General features: G+C 38.1%; 1 protein-coding gene across 4 annotated transcripts in view; it reads left to right on the top strand.

Annotated features, from left to right (window-relative positions):
• LOC106868471 (uncharacterized) overlaps positions 1-16,261 on the top strand; it is a 374,724-nt gene that overhangs the window by 319,521 nt on the left and 38,942 nt on the right. For all 4 annotated transcript variants that reach the window (XR_016241222.1, XM_089349730.1, XM_089349731.1 and 1 more), the window contains one exon: positions 11,857-12,032. Coding sequence is in view for 3 of the 4 variants with exons in the window: in XM_089349730.1 (XP_089205856.1) it covers positions 11,857-12,032 (176 nt within the window). In the remaining variant the exon portion in view is untranslated. The remainder of the gene's footprint in view (positions 1-11,856; positions 12,033-16,261) is intronic.

Here is a 16,261-nt window from a genome sequence, read left to right as displayed (position 1 = left end):
CAGCGCTTACATTGCGGTGTGTGTGTGTATTTAGGGCGATCTGAAATTACCAAATCCTTCAATGTAGTGCCCCAGCATCGACTTAATTATTAACAAAGATGGTTTTATTATTGACGTCATAGTTTATCCCTAGATCCACTCTGAATAAGCCTATGATCAAAGGCGTTCTAAACATGACCATCTCGCCTTTTTTTATATTCAGGATTACATTAGCCAGCGTCTTCATTATGTGTGCGTATGTATTTGACCGCGAGCATAGTTTGACAGCCAGTGTTGGTTTGTTTACGTCCCGTAAATTAACGGTTTGGCAAAAAGAAACCGATAGAATAAATACCAGACTTTAAAAATGTACTGAGATTGATTTGTTCAACTAAACCCCTTAAGGAGGCAATCCGCATGGCCGCAGTCTAATAACTGAAACAGATAAAAGATAGTAGGGTGTGATTTTAATGATCTCGCTGCTATTTCTAGCAGATCCTGCATAGAATCTTCTTTGGATCCAAGGGAACATTAAAAGTGAGCCTTGTCAAGCAAGCACCCCAAGCGATTATATATTCATTTATAAATATGTATTTATGTGCACTTATCAGCTGAGAGAAATAATATACTTCTGTTAATAAAGTAACAATTGTCAGACACCAAACTACATCATAAAAACATATTTAAAGCCAAAAAGAATAAGATTGGTGTTAATTTTACGAGAATCATATTCTTTATCCTTTATTGATGGTGTAGTTTGTTGGTTATATGCGTGTGAGGCTACCTGTGAATAATATAACACCAAACGAACATTAATAGTAACTTTTATTTAACTACACGAATAATTTTAAAATTTGTCATGAATTATAAAGTTTCGACATCAAGTCAACACAGCTGAAGGAATGATTCTGTAGCATTCATAATTAGTTGATTACAAAAGCTCTATATTGAGGCTTGTCAAGACGCGGTAGATTCAATCAACATATCCAAGCTGAGCAGACAGTCGTGAAAACGACTATTATAAAGACGAGGAAGAGTGTGTGTGTGTGTGTGTGTGTGTGTGTGTGTGTAGCAGGTTGCCACACACTCTGAAAATTGGCGTTAAAAGTAGCCTTTATATAACCCTTGTAGCGGAAAAGTTCCTGAAGGATATAGTGATTTACCGCATGATGTCTGGCTGCTGATTGGCCAATAACGTGAAGAAGCCGTTGTTATATCATGACTTTAACTTCGTAATTCGACGACTCGGTTTCGAGTTTCGCTACAATATCTTAGAAAGGCAGTGAGTGGCAGAGTAATTTTTTGAATTCAAATTCTGCGGACATTAATTTCTGTCTTTTATCGTTATGGTAGTCAGTAATATAAATCCCATTACCTTAATCGACTACGTTCTTCCTCCAAATATTGTCTAATGCTAATGTTAGAAAATCCTCTTTGTTGGTTTTAAAAAAGGCGATGAGTGGCAAAAAAGGGAGATTAAATGCCTCACAATATTTAATAATTTTCTTTATGTTCTGATTTTTAATCCTGTCATTGTTGACTTCGCATTTATTCCCTCTGGAGCTAGCTATTGTAATCGATTATATCACACCACCAATTGTGTGGCCTTATGTTTAAGCTATAAATTATTCTCAGCAGATTCTCGTTGAGGGGTTGGGATCACTAGGTGAAATTATGGGAGTTACTTAGTATGTACTAGTCAAAGAAACTCAAATGTTCCAGTTTAGTATCGTTCATGTTGACCTCCCAAATTTCTGAGGTTAACGTGGGTGAGGTTCAGCTATAGCTTTTATAGACTGACATCCGGGAAAAATGAGTTGTAAGAAATTCAAGTGTTTACAATGCAGTTTTGGCAATGCTATACATGTGGTTTTGTAATGAAAGATATAATTAGTGATTGTGAAGTCTAGCACCTGTGGCATTTTATGAATATCTAAACTTGGTTATTGTATAAGTTACCTATATGGTACGCCTTCGCAGATTACGGCGACGAGTATTCCAGCTGATCCATAAACGGAACTACATAGTCATTATATCATAATGTATGTAAGTGGCTAAGGCGGCGAGCTGGCAGAATCATTGAGGTGTTGGACAAAAGCTTAGCAGTGTTTCTTTTGGCTGATTACGTTATGAGTTCAAATTCTGCTGAGAACAACTTTGCTTTTCAGCCTTTCGGGATCGATAAAATACAAACCAGTCAAGTACTGGAGTTAATGCAATCGGTTTGCCCACTCCCCTCGAAATTGCTGGCATTTGCCAAAATTAGGAAGAACTATAAGTGGCTGAATATTCATGAACGAAGTTCAAACACAGTGTATGACTGTGAATTAGCAGTCGTAAGAGCGTCGAGTACAATGCTTTCCGGTGTTTGCTTCGACTCTCTGCGTTCCGAGTTCAAATCTTACCGAGGTCAATTTTGTTTCCCATCCCTTGTAAATTAAAACTAAAAGTACCAATCCAATATAATGGACTGGTTGGACTGTAAGAATGTCAGATGAGATACCTTCTGGCATTTTTCTCCTTGCTTTGCATTCTCAATTCAAATCCCACTATGGTAAACATAGGTGGTAGACTTAATCCATACTATTTTAACATCATTCCGCGACACCTTTCGTGTCCTTTGTTCACTCTGCTGTAAGAGTTTAGCCCAGGCTTCCGGATTGATGATACTTCTCGCCTTTCATCTCACCAATCTTGGAAGCCCAACCTTCTCTCTTGACTAAAAGAGAAACAAAATTTAACTCTTTGAATTACAGATTGAGTCCATACCACATGTTTCCACACAGCTTCTGTCTCTAATTTCACTCATAAGGTTTAGTTCAATCCGAGTCTGTGGTAGAAACAGTATTCCAAGATGCCACACTGAGATGACATTGGATATCTCAAGTAGACTCCTTTAGTAATTGGTTGTAGCTACACACTTCGTGACCTTATAGAATTCTTGATCACACAGATTATTTATCGATCTTCTTCCTTTCAGAGAAAGTTCTGATCAGGTCTTCTTTTCATTTTGTCGTAACTACTTCACACAACCTATGATATCTGTGAAAAAAGACTTGAGTATCTTATTTTCTGTTTCTGACTTTCACCTTTGATTATAAGTCTACTGCTCTGAGGATGATCTGGAACTAAACAAAAAATAAAACCCCAATCTCTACCATAGACCTGACACTCTTCGGAAGTAATTTTGGTTTCAAATTTTGGCACAAATCCAGTAATTTCAAGGGTGGGGTAAGTTGATTACACCAATTCCAAGTGCTCAACTGGTACTTATTTTATCGACCATGAAAGTCAAATTCGACCTAAACCAGCAAGAAAAACGCCACCAAATTCCTTTACATCACATCCCTATCATATAAAAACGAAGGAACGACACATTCAATAATGTAGTCTTAAACATGCTAAAAGATAGAATAGTTACGGCTGAAATGACTTTGATTATATATCTGCTCGATCAGGACTGATTTAGAACTAGGTACCATACCAAAGCGAACCAACCTCTCAGGTATGGACAATCGTTTTCGAGAGCGGGATGCATGAGACGTCTCGTCATTTGGTGAGCTGTGCTACTAAAAACATTTAAGGTAATTTTTCGTTGGCGTCATTCAGAAGTTTTGCGAGCCGTAGTTTGTTCACGACTGCTCTACACGGTTACATAACATGCTAGAAACGGCAGCTAATTTTTCTCAAATTTGAACTTCCTGCCTTCAAAAATTGGAAGACATTTGAAATGTCTAACTGATATGAATGGCCGTGGCCGGAACCATCACACCTTTGATTTTAAGTCTGTTGTTCTGAGGATGATCTGGAGTTAAACAAAAAAAAAAAAACCCAATCTCTACCCTAGATCCGACACTCCTCAGAAGTAATATTGGTTTCAAATTTTGGCACAAGTCCAGTAATTTCGGGGGTGGGGTAAGTTGATTACACCAATTCCAAATGCTCAACTGGTACTTATTTTATCGACCATGATAGGCAAATTCGACCTTGGAGGAATTTGAACTCAGAAGGTAAAGACAAGCGAAATGCCGCTAAGCATATTGCCTGACGTACTAACAATTTTGCCAGCTCACTGCCTTCTATTATGAAATAATATTAACAAACATTTGTTAGCATTTGTGTAAATCTTATGATTTTGGCCAAAAGAAGAAAGTGGCAATTGTATCGTAGAAGGGCTACTTTGAATTGAGTCTTCATCGTAGTATTGCGACTAGGTCGTTATCACAGATGCGATTAGTGTAACGAAAATGTTGACACCCACAAAACTAAATGAGAAGTGAATTTAAGGTATGTGTGCGCGCGTGTTGAAATGGCTAAACTGACTCTTTCGGTGTAATTATTTCAGTTGGAAACACCGTTCTCAGATCCAGTCAATTACAAGTCCTTAAAAAGAAAAAAAAGAAAAGTAGTCGAAGAAAAATTGAAAAGTAGCATTAGTTTAATTTATGCACATTTATGATTTATGAGAAATCGTTATTTCCGAGATCAGAAAATATTTAAAGTTTCTTCTATTAAAAGACGAAGCCATCTTCCAATAAAATTTGAATAGTTATAAAACCATACTTTCCTCTATATTACAATAGGCAACATCGGTTTCAGTTCGATATGTAGTCGTCTTGACCGTTGTCGTTTTTACTCCTTTAACCGATTATTCTTAATCATTTATCTATATGCTGGTTCTCAAATTGTTCTCTTGGTAAATAACAGTGAATGGATCTCCATCGGCTGAGATGATAAATAGTGCAGTTGTTTGATCAACCGAATTGTTTATTCATTAAATTATGTAGTGTGACTATATATTAAGACACTTATTTGAACTCTTTAAGTAATCCTCCAGCAGAATCAGCGTGACAGTGTGAAACAATGCTAACCCTTTGAATTACATGTACAGCATATCAGACAGGCTTTTATAAAGTTTCGGTCTATCTTATTTTAGTCACTAGGCTTGGGTCAACCCGAAGCCAAGGTAAAAAAAATACTTGCCCAAGGTGCTCTGCGCAGAGATTCTCTCATCTCTTTTCTGGCAAGTACGGTGAAGTTTATGCCACGTCGAAATGTGACTGGAGCTGTCTACGATACTTGCCGAAATGATTAAAATATTAGTCAATTGATTAGTGTTATATTTTGCTCCCCGCATAATTATTTCTAACTAGATTTTTGGTACTCCCAACATTAAATGTAATAGGGATAAATAATAATAGTAACATCCTTGCATAGTTACTATGATGTCGAGACATAACATCGCTCACTATTCCTTAAAATAACAAATGCATTTACTCTTTTACTCTTTTACTTGTTTCAGTCATTTTACTGTAGCCATGCTGGAGCACCGCCTTTTAGTCGAGCTAATCGACCCCAGGACTTATTCTTTGTAAGCCTAGTACTTATTCTAACCGCTAAGTTACAGGATCGTAAACACACCAGCATCGGTTGTCAAGCGATGTTGGGGGGGGGGGGACAAACACACACACACACACACACACACACACACACACACATATATATATATATATATATATATATATATATATATATATATATATATACATACACGACGGGCTTCTTTCTGTTTCCGTCTTCCAAATCCACTCACAAGGCTTTGGTCGGCCCGAGGCTATAGTAGAAGACACTTGCCCAAGGTACCACGCAGTGGGACTGAACCCAGAACCATGTGGTTGGTAAGCAAGCTACTTATCTGAAAAGAATAATATTAGTTGATTATTCTTAACACTTCGACCTAATGGATAGCGACAAAATAAATACCAGACTGAAATATATTCTGAAGTAGATATGACTGACTGAAATTCTTGAATACAGTGCCCCAGCATGGCCCTAATTTAATACCTGAATCCAGTAAAAGAGTAAAAGAATGACAAAGATCAGAGAATATTTCACTCAATAGTAGTCAAGAACAATTTTCTTTGTAAATCTTGTTTTCTGCGAAATGATTTGATATTTAGCCATTTCCTGTTCTACGTATGAAAATATATGCTAATTAGTTTTTCGTCTGTTGGAAGGTATCAATTAAAATAGGAACTTTTATGCTGTTTGACAGTATGAATTTCTACAGAGAAAATATGTTTAACATGCTGGCGCCTTTCATAATGGTCCGTTAAGATAATGCATTCTCATTGCTATTCTAACAATTGAAGAACTGAGTAAAGGTAGTACTATTTCACTTATTTTCGGTTTCAGCGCAGAAAGCAATGACTAACACTAGCAAAATTGTTAAGGATTTCCTTTCATTTCAGTTAAGAGACTTGATACCAATCGTATTAACGAATCCTTAATTCTAGCCTTGAAGAAGTCTAAGATTTAGCGATTCCGAAAAATGGAATAAATAGAAAAACAAAAATTGTCTTGGTTGTATACATAAGATAACTTTATTTATTTATTGTTACCGAGGTGGGAGTGTATAACATATGAAACTAACTGACGAAGGATCGATTGTACTAGACATAGATAAAATATTTTGTCAGTAAGTGTGACTATATATTAAGACATCGATGTATTTCTCTGGACTTACCACTCTAATAGCTTATAAGTAAATTGTTAACTGAAGCTTTTTTCTTTTTTTTTTATGGTTTAGTCAGAAATGTAAGTCACCTCAAGGTCCAGTCCTTGTTGTGGCGTAATGGCTTGTATATCTCAATGACTCTGAGTGCCATGCCAGCAGAACACAAGCTCCAGATCCGATTGCCATTAAATACGAATGTCGGTTTATTTCACAAGACATGAAAACCACGTGTGTTAGGAAGAAAAAAACTGTGTAGCCTCCTCCTACAAATGAACTTAAGGTTTAGTGCCTCATCAATGTACAATATGCTATAAATCAGACTGAGGTGCGTTAAATAAATTCTAAAATTCCAGTCCAATGCGATACTGTCAGCTTTGCTTCCTAATTCCTAATCTTTTGCCTATTTTAAAAATAATCATTATTATTGAATTGGCAGAATCATATGAGCGTTGAACAAACTGCCTCGTGGTGTTACTTTCTGATTCTTTACGTTTTGAGTTCATACCCAAAAGAACTCAACCTTACCTTTCGGAGTCAATAAAATAAAGCGCCAGTCAATTACTGAGAGCGATATAATTGAATCGATCAGAATCAATTATTATTAAGGATGACGAATTGGCAGAATCGTTAGAGTATCGGGAAAAAATGTTTCGTCATGTTTGTTTCGGCTCTTTACGTTTTGAGTTCAAATTCTGGCGAAGTCGACTTCATCCTTTCGGGGCCGATAAATTAAGTACCAGTGAAATACTGGGATCGCTGTAATCGTCTAGTCCCTTCCCCGCAAATTTCAGGCCTTGTGCCTTTAGTAGAAAGGATTATTATTATGAAGGCGGTGAGCTGGTAGAATGGTTACCGCGCTGGACGAAATGCTTAGCGGTATTTCGTCCATCGCTACGTTCTGAGTAAAAATTCCGCCGAGGTCGACTTCGCCTTTTATCCTTTCGGGGGTCGATAAATTAAGTACCAGTGAAACACTGGGGTCGACTAGTCCCTTCCCCACAAATATGAGGCCTTGTGCCTCTAGTAGAAAGGATTATTATTATTAATCTATATTTGAATACTACTTCGGCTCAAACAGTACATACACTTTTAGCTCGTGCGTGTGTGTTTGTTGATAGTTATTTCTTCTTATTCTTTTTTCTTCCAATTAATGACCCTATTGTTCACAAAATTTACTACAAGAAGTTCATTCTTGAAACCAGCCATAAAGCTGGCGGCATTTTCACAAACGGCATTTGAAATTCGCAAATGAAACCACCAAACCTCCAAGAAGTTTCTACTTTATCATAGCAAGCATCAACGAGTCGGAAGCCAAACTGTTGTAGATTAAACATTAAAACCCTGGGGAATTGCGATACACAACTTTGTTTACTTTTGGGAGGCCAACTAAAAAGACATTTTATACAGTACTGTGGCGAGTGTATACGTACACTGTCAGAGGCACTGGTGGTTAAATGAAATATACGTTTTATATTCAATTTTAAATGCTGACAGCATCCGGTTTTAGTCGATGCTGACATGTTAAAGAAATAATGCGGTTCTACATTGCTTTGGTAATCTTGTTTTTCTAATCACAGCAGCAATCAGTGAAGCGTTGAAACAACAACATAAGTGGCTCTTTTATTTCCAAGAGTATATAAACTGAAACGTTTGTGGAATCAAATATAGACTATCAGAAGAAATAAATATATTACAGTGATGCACACTGTTGAGTTGTAAACTTTTGGTAAACAAGATATGAAACACAAGTTAAATTTTTGGTTGTTACTGGTTCACATCTCTTTACTTAGTTAAAGATAATAACAAAGCCTCCAACAGGAAAAAAAAAATCTTATTTGGTTAAACCTCGAATAGCAATCGTTGCTTTTTTTTTAATTCTGAAGTCGGCGGTTTATTAACAAAACCATTAGAGCTTCAGGCAAAATGCGTTGCAGTATTTCTTCCAGTTTTTTTTACGCTCGAAGTTCAAATCTCATCGGGGTCAATTTTTGCCTTTCATCCCCTGAGATACGATGAAGTAAAATACCAGTCATGTACTGAGTGAGATTGTATCGACTAATCATTTTCCTTCAAAAGTTTTGTGTTTTCCGAAGAAATCCAATTACAAATAAGATGGCGAATATAAATCCAGCAATATCGTTGAGCCCTGTATCTCAATACAGTCGTACGTAAGTGTTCATAAAAATATAACTTTGATATTTTGTGAAGTTCGTCCGTCTTAATCTTTGATGATTCATTGGCAAAGATAACCGTGAGTGAGCAATCATTCTGTTTATCCCAAACCCTTACCACTTGGAACATAACAGACCAATGAGAAAGCATCTACGTGATCACATGGCGGGTTAAAAAACACAGCAGCTAATTGTTCAGGAAATCACACTCAACAGCTTAAAAAAAAATAGGGAAAAGACATTGGAAAAAATAATATACGATGGACATAGCTGAAATGTGATTGATTATAATCAATCATTGATTATTATCAATAAGGTAATAGAAGTAGCTGATCAGCCTTATTACTTACGGACAAACAATACAAGTGTGCTTATTTTCTGAGTTAACTGTAGAAAAACAAACTTGAAACGATAGAAAGCTGACTGTAGTTTTGAAATCAATATGCCAATTTTAGCCAAAAGCCAAGTGTAAATGTAAACTGAACAGGAATTACGTGATTCTCAACCAGGATCCATATGGCCCTGAGGAGTCAATAAAAGATTTTGTTAAAATTTATATCTCCAATAAGTTGGTTATATTTCTACAATACACAAAATATTTTAATAATAATTTTTATACAATTCCTGATAATAATTATAAAAGTATAACAGGATTTTAAAAAAATGAATGGCTAAGAGGGTCTGCCCGAGTAAAATAGAAATCAAAGGGTTCCATAGGTAAAAAAGTAGTTGAGAGACACTGATCTAGGCAGGTCTAGAGCTTCCCAATAGCAACAAGGTGACTTTCATAAGCGATCATGTGTGATGGAATTGTGGCAATGAACTCGAGAATATTACAACCATTTATATTAACAATAATATTTGTAATACGATTCTTTTGAAAACCACAAGATTTTTACACGACAAAAGATGGTATATAATGATACCAATTCTTTTTAACCAAAAGGATAAAAAAGGAGGTAGACTTCAAATCTACTGCCATTTGCTTCAAAGAACTCATTAGACAGTGTAGTTTTGGATAATCTCCAAAAAGTTGAGAAGGTCTCGGTTGGAAAGTCTTTGACCATGAACCTGTTCGGTCACGGTTGAACGCTTTGGCCTAAACAATATGTCCCTATTGCATGAATATAAAAGATTTACAAAGACTAAGCAGTATCGTTTTCATCATCACAAGCTGCACGCACATGTGCGAGCACGCGTGTGCACACGCACGCACTTAGATACACACACACACACACGTTAATATTTTGTCTTTGAAATATTTTACAAGATTCTTTGTGTGGAATTCTGTGTTGAAATAGTTGTTGTTGCAATTTCGGAGTATCATACCAATAAACGCATATCACTGATTGTGTTTTACGAGCTGGCAGAATTGTTGGCACGTCGAACAAAATGTTAAGTGTCATTTCTTTCGACTCTTTAACTTCAAATTTCGTCGAGGTTGATTTTGCCTTTCATCTTTTCGGGGTTGATGAAATAAGTACTACTTGCTCACTGGAGTCAATGTAATCGACCCCAGAAAAACTGCTGGTCCTGTGCCAAAATTTGAAACTGTTATTATTATTATCGTTGTTATTAAGGCAGCGAGTTAGCCGAATCGTTAGCGCGCCTTCTGAGTTCAAATTCCACCGTAGATGACTTTGCCTTTTATCCTTTAGGGGTCGATAAAATAAGTACCAGTTTGGCATTGGGGTCGATGTAAACGACTAACCCGCTTCCCTTGAACTTACTGGTCTTGTGCCAAAATTTGAAACCATTATTATAATTACTCTTTTACTTCTTTCAGTCATTTGACTGTGGCCATGCTGGAGCACCGCCTTTAGTCGAGCAAATCGACCCCAGGACTTATTCTTTATAAGCCAAGTACTTATTCTATCGGTCTCTTTTGCCGAACCGCTAGTTACAGGGACGTAAACACACCATCATCGGTTGTCAAGCGATGTTGGGGGAACACACACACACACACACACACACACACACACACACACACACACACACACACACACACACACATATATCTATATAACGAGCTTCTTTCAGTTTCTGTCTACCAAATGCACTCACAAGGCTTTGGTCGGCCCGAGGCTATAGTAAAATACACTTGCCCAAGGTACCACGAAGTGGGACTGAACCCGGAACCATGTGGTTGTTAAGCAAGCTACTTATCACACAGCCACTCCTCAATTTTGATCAAACAAGAGTCCTTTCGTCACAGACTGTATGACCTTATCAATATTAACAGAAGGTGCGCATCAACTCGGTGGAGAAGCAGATGAGAGCACGTCATCAATATTGTCTCTTCCAACTTACAAGCATATACTAAAAGCCAGTTGAAAGTAATTACTATAAGATCGCTCATAGGGAAATAGAATTATGGTTGCAGTCAGCCTCAGTTATGTCTTTCACAATTAAATGTAGCTACACGTGCCAGTAAGAGGAGCTTCTATGTAGCCATTTAACCTGCTAGAAATAGCAGCCAAACTTCCCTCAAATCACATTCTACCGACTTTAAAATGTGAGGATAATGTAGCCCAAGGTACTTCAGGTTTGAAAAATTAAAGACGGGATGGTTCTGACTGAACAATTTTGATCAAAGGTCAACTGGACAATGCTGAGCATAGCACCAATAATTAACCAAATATTGCATGATGGAGTGTATAAACTGTTGATATATTGATTTGTAACCTAGACACAGGGCAAGACCATGAATTTTCAGGAGAAGGGTATGATCGATTAAATTGATCACAGTACTTGGTTGGAACTCCTTTTATCGAACCCTTGATGGGTGAAGTAAATTTCAGAGAAATCTCAACGGAAAGTGAACTATGTGTAGCATAATGATATTTAACATAGACTGAATGTTTCAGTCTTGAGGGAGCCATATTTCAGATTGTATAGATTCTAGTACTTGATTGAGAAGGATTAAATGCAAAGTCAGCTTTGGAATTTGATCACAGAATTTAAAGGGCCGTGAAAAAATACCGCAAGACAATTTGTCTGACTCCTTAACGATTCGGCCAAACCATCATTTTATGCATGTCATATAGCGAGTGCAATCTCGATAAGTTACATCAAAATTACTATTTCTTGAGTTGTGACAGATCTATTTTGTTATTTGAATTTAATTTCGTTTTTAAACAAAAGAAAACATTTTTTTTTAAATATCAATTATTTATTTTTTTCTTGCAGATAGATTCCATATATTTTTCAAACAATACTTTGGGTTATCAGTCAAGTTCTTTAATTAATATTTCACCTCTCAATAATGACTATGGAATTGAAGCAAGCGTGCTTTTATACTTAGAATACAATACCAACTTAACAGTTGACGATGTTTATTCCGTCTTTGAGGATCATGTTAAAAGGTAAGTAGAATATTTTTCTAATTCTTTATCATTTCATACGCCAAATTCTAATACCCAGGTTATCTTTCTCTTCTTCGTCTTCTTTTTCTTCTTCGTCTTCTTTTTCTTCTTCGTCTTCTTTTTCTTCTTCGTCTTCTTTTTCTTCTTCGTCTTCTTTTTCTTCTTCGTCTTCTTCTTCGTCGTATTATATTATTATTATTATTATTATTATTGAGAGAATAACCCGAATAAGAGGGCAATGTAGACTGGGAGCGGCCACGGACACAAGTAGAAAGGACCCTCCACGATGTATGATAGAACATCTAGCATATATTTAGGACAATGTAGTTCGACGGTAAAGCTAGTAATAAGTAAATATAGGGAAATGAAACTTTTCCACATTACAATGGAAACCCCAACATTACGATATCGAATAGGCTACTTCAGGAAGCGCCACTCAGCGAAGGGATGTTCATACACTTAATTGCCTACAGTAAAACCATTACAGCTTACGCCATCGCAGTACAACACACAGCGGTCAACCACCACAGTAATGACTTTGCTGTCTTCCCTAACTGTTTCAGAAAGCGCACGTGGCATGGTCCCATCAGAACTAGATTTTTGGTGGATTCCGCTATGTGTAGTGTTGTAGGCAAGTGATATGTTGCTGGTCCTTCTCCATGTAAATTCTGAATATTTGAAAACCACTCGGTGAGCTCGAGTGATAGAGGCGTAACGTGACAACAAAGCACAATTTGGCCTTGGCAGACCATCATGGGCGCGTGTAACTCGACCACAAGTAGATGTGTACGGCTTTTCAGTAGCACTTAGGTCGACTGTTCAGTACGAATGACAAGCCGCAACGCAGAATAGATTTCAATGCTCACCTCAATGGCTTGTCGCAACTCTCGACAAGGGAGGTGGAGTGTTGCGAAAAGCTCATTACAGCAGCGGAAATACGGGAAGCGATGATTGGCTGAACGGAAGCAAATCATCTACTTTGAATGGTCTGCTCTACGAGTCTTACTTTTGTATACCAATCTTGTTCGGAGACTCCTTGGTAGATACATATTGCAACTAGTAGCAGAACGAAAGAATTCCCTGTTCTGTGAATCTAGGAATTGGTAGCATTGCTGACAAAGGACCCAAACAAATTTTTGGTCCATAACCTTGCTAAACGCAAATTTCAGAATTTTGGTCAAGGTATTTGCAAAGTGGTTGGCGTTTGTCGTCGATGGTCTGATTGAAGATACACAGACATGTACAATCCCAAACAGATCTATTCACGACAACCTCCACCTCATGTGATATGTCATAGAGAGGGAGAGTAAGGAACTTGGCGTGGGTGGGGTCCTGATCAGTTTAGATCAATAAGAAGCTTTCGATAGGGTCGACTGCTTGATAGCTGTTTTCACGGCGGCTAATTTCGGTTCCGTTTTCCGAAGTTGGATTGTCGCAGTATACAGAGATATCTATGTGGTGGTTAGGGTGAATGGCCACCTATTAAAATTATTCAGTATCGTGCGCCCTATCCTTTTAGGTTGTCCCCTCTCGTCCTTTTGTATGTGCAGATTCTAGAGACCTACTGCAGAAACTAGACAGGTTGAAGGGACATACTGCGTGAAAGAGGGATGTGGAAGAGCCAGCTTAGTATACATGGACGACGTCACCGTCATAGAGTCGGACATCAAGGTGATAGGTATCATTCGAAGAGACTACAAAGTAGTGGAAGGAGCAAAATATTAGTGATCGTGCGACTCGGCACCTGGAGAGGCACGTAAATGCTATCCAACAGCATCGAGGTGCAGAGGAGCACTGGACTGACATACTGGTCAAATTATTCAGTTTGGTTTGGTCCGGATGTCCAAGTGGAGAACTGGGACGAGGGAACGAGTGTCAGCGTAGCCAAGTTCACTCAGAAAAGAGAAAGCTCTCTAAAATCCCGGGCATACATGGCGAATACTTACATGACCAACACCATATATTACCGCCATGCCGTCAAGCCTTGCTTCAGTTCCCGTCCACCACTTTCTATGGAAGAGATTCATTCTACTGGTCAGGCGTTCTATTTGTTGTCAGCAGCAAGTGAGAAGAGGACTGGGCATATTGTGGCTGATAATGCACAGGCGTGAGCTGAGATTGCACCATCAAGGAGACGCTACATCTCTAGTGTTTCTTTGACGGTGAGCAGGGCATCTGACACCTAGTCTTGTTTGGGGTTGACAGCTCTCAGCCAGTTGGGCCGTGAGATTGATAAAAGTTGTACTGTGGCGGTCTATAGAGGGTAAGTAGCGGGAAAAAATGATGCTGTTCTTAAAAAGGCACTGGGCGTCGACAGGAGTCATGGTGTGTTACAAAGAACTTTTGGGACAAAGCCTATAAAAAGGATTTCCAAAAATCCCTGGCTTGGCAGTACTAACGGAGCATCGCCGGTTCGGGATAATTTACAGGTATGGAAGTGCCATCAGCTGGACCTGCCCGAAATGCACGCAGTGGTGAAATCGTCCTACACGCATTCGTTCAGTTTTCGTGTATTGCTATCTAGTGGAGGTATGTTGAAGGATCCGGCTATCAGCTGAGTCCATTGAGAAGATCGTTCCGCCGCCTTCCTTGCTCCAAAATTTGAAACATTTTATATTATTAGAGCTGCGAAGGCGACGAGCTGGTAGAATCGTTAGCATGCCAGGCAAAATGTTTAGCGGTATTTCGTCCGTCTTTGCGTTCAGAGTTCAAATTCGGCTGAGGTCAACTTTGCCTTTCATCCTTTCGAATTGATGAAATAAGTACCATTCGGGCGATTCGAGCTGTCTAGAGGGGCTAGTGGGGCACTACGTCATGTGTCTGGGATTTTCGAAATATAAAGGATAAAATTCGAAACTAATAATTAAGAGACATTTTATTCCTATATTTAATAAAAAGCAATAAACATTTTGTTCCAACATTTACATTTTTTACTCTTTGCAAAAAATATTTAGAATTATATCTGTGAGAGCCACGAAATTCAGATTAAACAGCTCAACGTCAACCGTACGGTCATCCTTGGTTGGGTATCCGGATATTCTTGGAGTGCTTTTTCATGTTGCCTTACTTTTTTTCTTCCTCTCTGTTTATTGTATATACACACCCTAAAATGTTTGCTTACCACCATTTTATATAACAGTTTAGTCTGTGTGTGTGTGAGGTTTCTGTGGCCAATAATGAACGGATTATTTTTATTATTTATAAAATAGTATAAGATTACAGTAAGAATTACGTAAAAGAAGACATGATAGTTTGTGTATTTCTACGCATGACATAAATATTCAGCCTCGGGTGAAAATACCGAACGTGTGTCTCGTGTTTTTACAATAAGACTCTTGTCTAAATCCTTCAATAACGTTTCTCGTATCTACGGAGAGTTTCAACAGATTTAGGTGCGAAAACGTAGAGAGATGAAAATAGAAGAGCACTTCATTATTTTCAGCTTGCGCTGATGACCCTGGGACAGACAAAAGTAGTGTTGAGAAAAATAGCCGCAAGTAGGTGAGAGGTAATGTCCTTATCACGAAAAGGAAGACGGCGAGCTGACAGAATCATTAGCACGCCGAGTGAATGCTTAACAGTATTTCGTCCGTCTTTAAGTTTTGAGTTCGAATTCCACCGAGGTGGACTTTGCTCTCCATCTTTCAGGGCCAATGAAATAAGTAGCAGTTGAGCACTGGGATCGATGTAATCGACTATTTCGTTCCCCCAAAATTTCGGGCCTTGTGCCTATAAAAGAAAGGATTATCACAAGGAGGACAATTGGTTGAGTGCTAGATAAACTTTACAGTATATAGTTACATTCTTTTCGGTTTAAGTTCAAATCTCACCGAGATTGACTTAGTCTTTCATCCTTCCAAGGCCGATAAAACAAATATCAGAGAAGTACTGGAGATTGCACCTCTTTCATTTTGTAATTATTTTTCTTCAGCCCTCGGACTCGTAAGGCCAGTTACTCGGTTTCCATGGCATGTAAGTGACCGAACGGGAGGACGGTCCGTTGCAGAGTTCAAGGCCAACACTTTGGAGGGAAGGAGACAAATCGATTATATCGACCCCAGTACTTTTCTATTCAGCTATCACCCCTTCCTTTCTCATTCATAAACACAAGAGTATTATTATAGGAGATTATCTCGGTAGCCATGGGATCTATGAAAATACAAAACCCAGAAACACCATCGGATCATTCTACACATCTGTGTAATTTTTCGCGCAATTCCACCCAGCCG

This window comes from Octopus bimaculoides, chromosome 3 (genome assembly GCF_046866305.1).
Source record: "Octopus bimaculoides isolate indiv1 chromosome 3, ASM4686630v1, whole genome shotgun sequence".
Classification (NCBI taxonomy): Eukaryota; Metazoa; Mollusca; class Cephalopoda; order Octopoda; family Octopodidae; genus Octopus; species Octopus bimaculoides.
The sequence above is the reverse complement of the archived record's forward strand: the minus strand, read 5'-3'. Positions and strand labels throughout refer to the sequence as shown.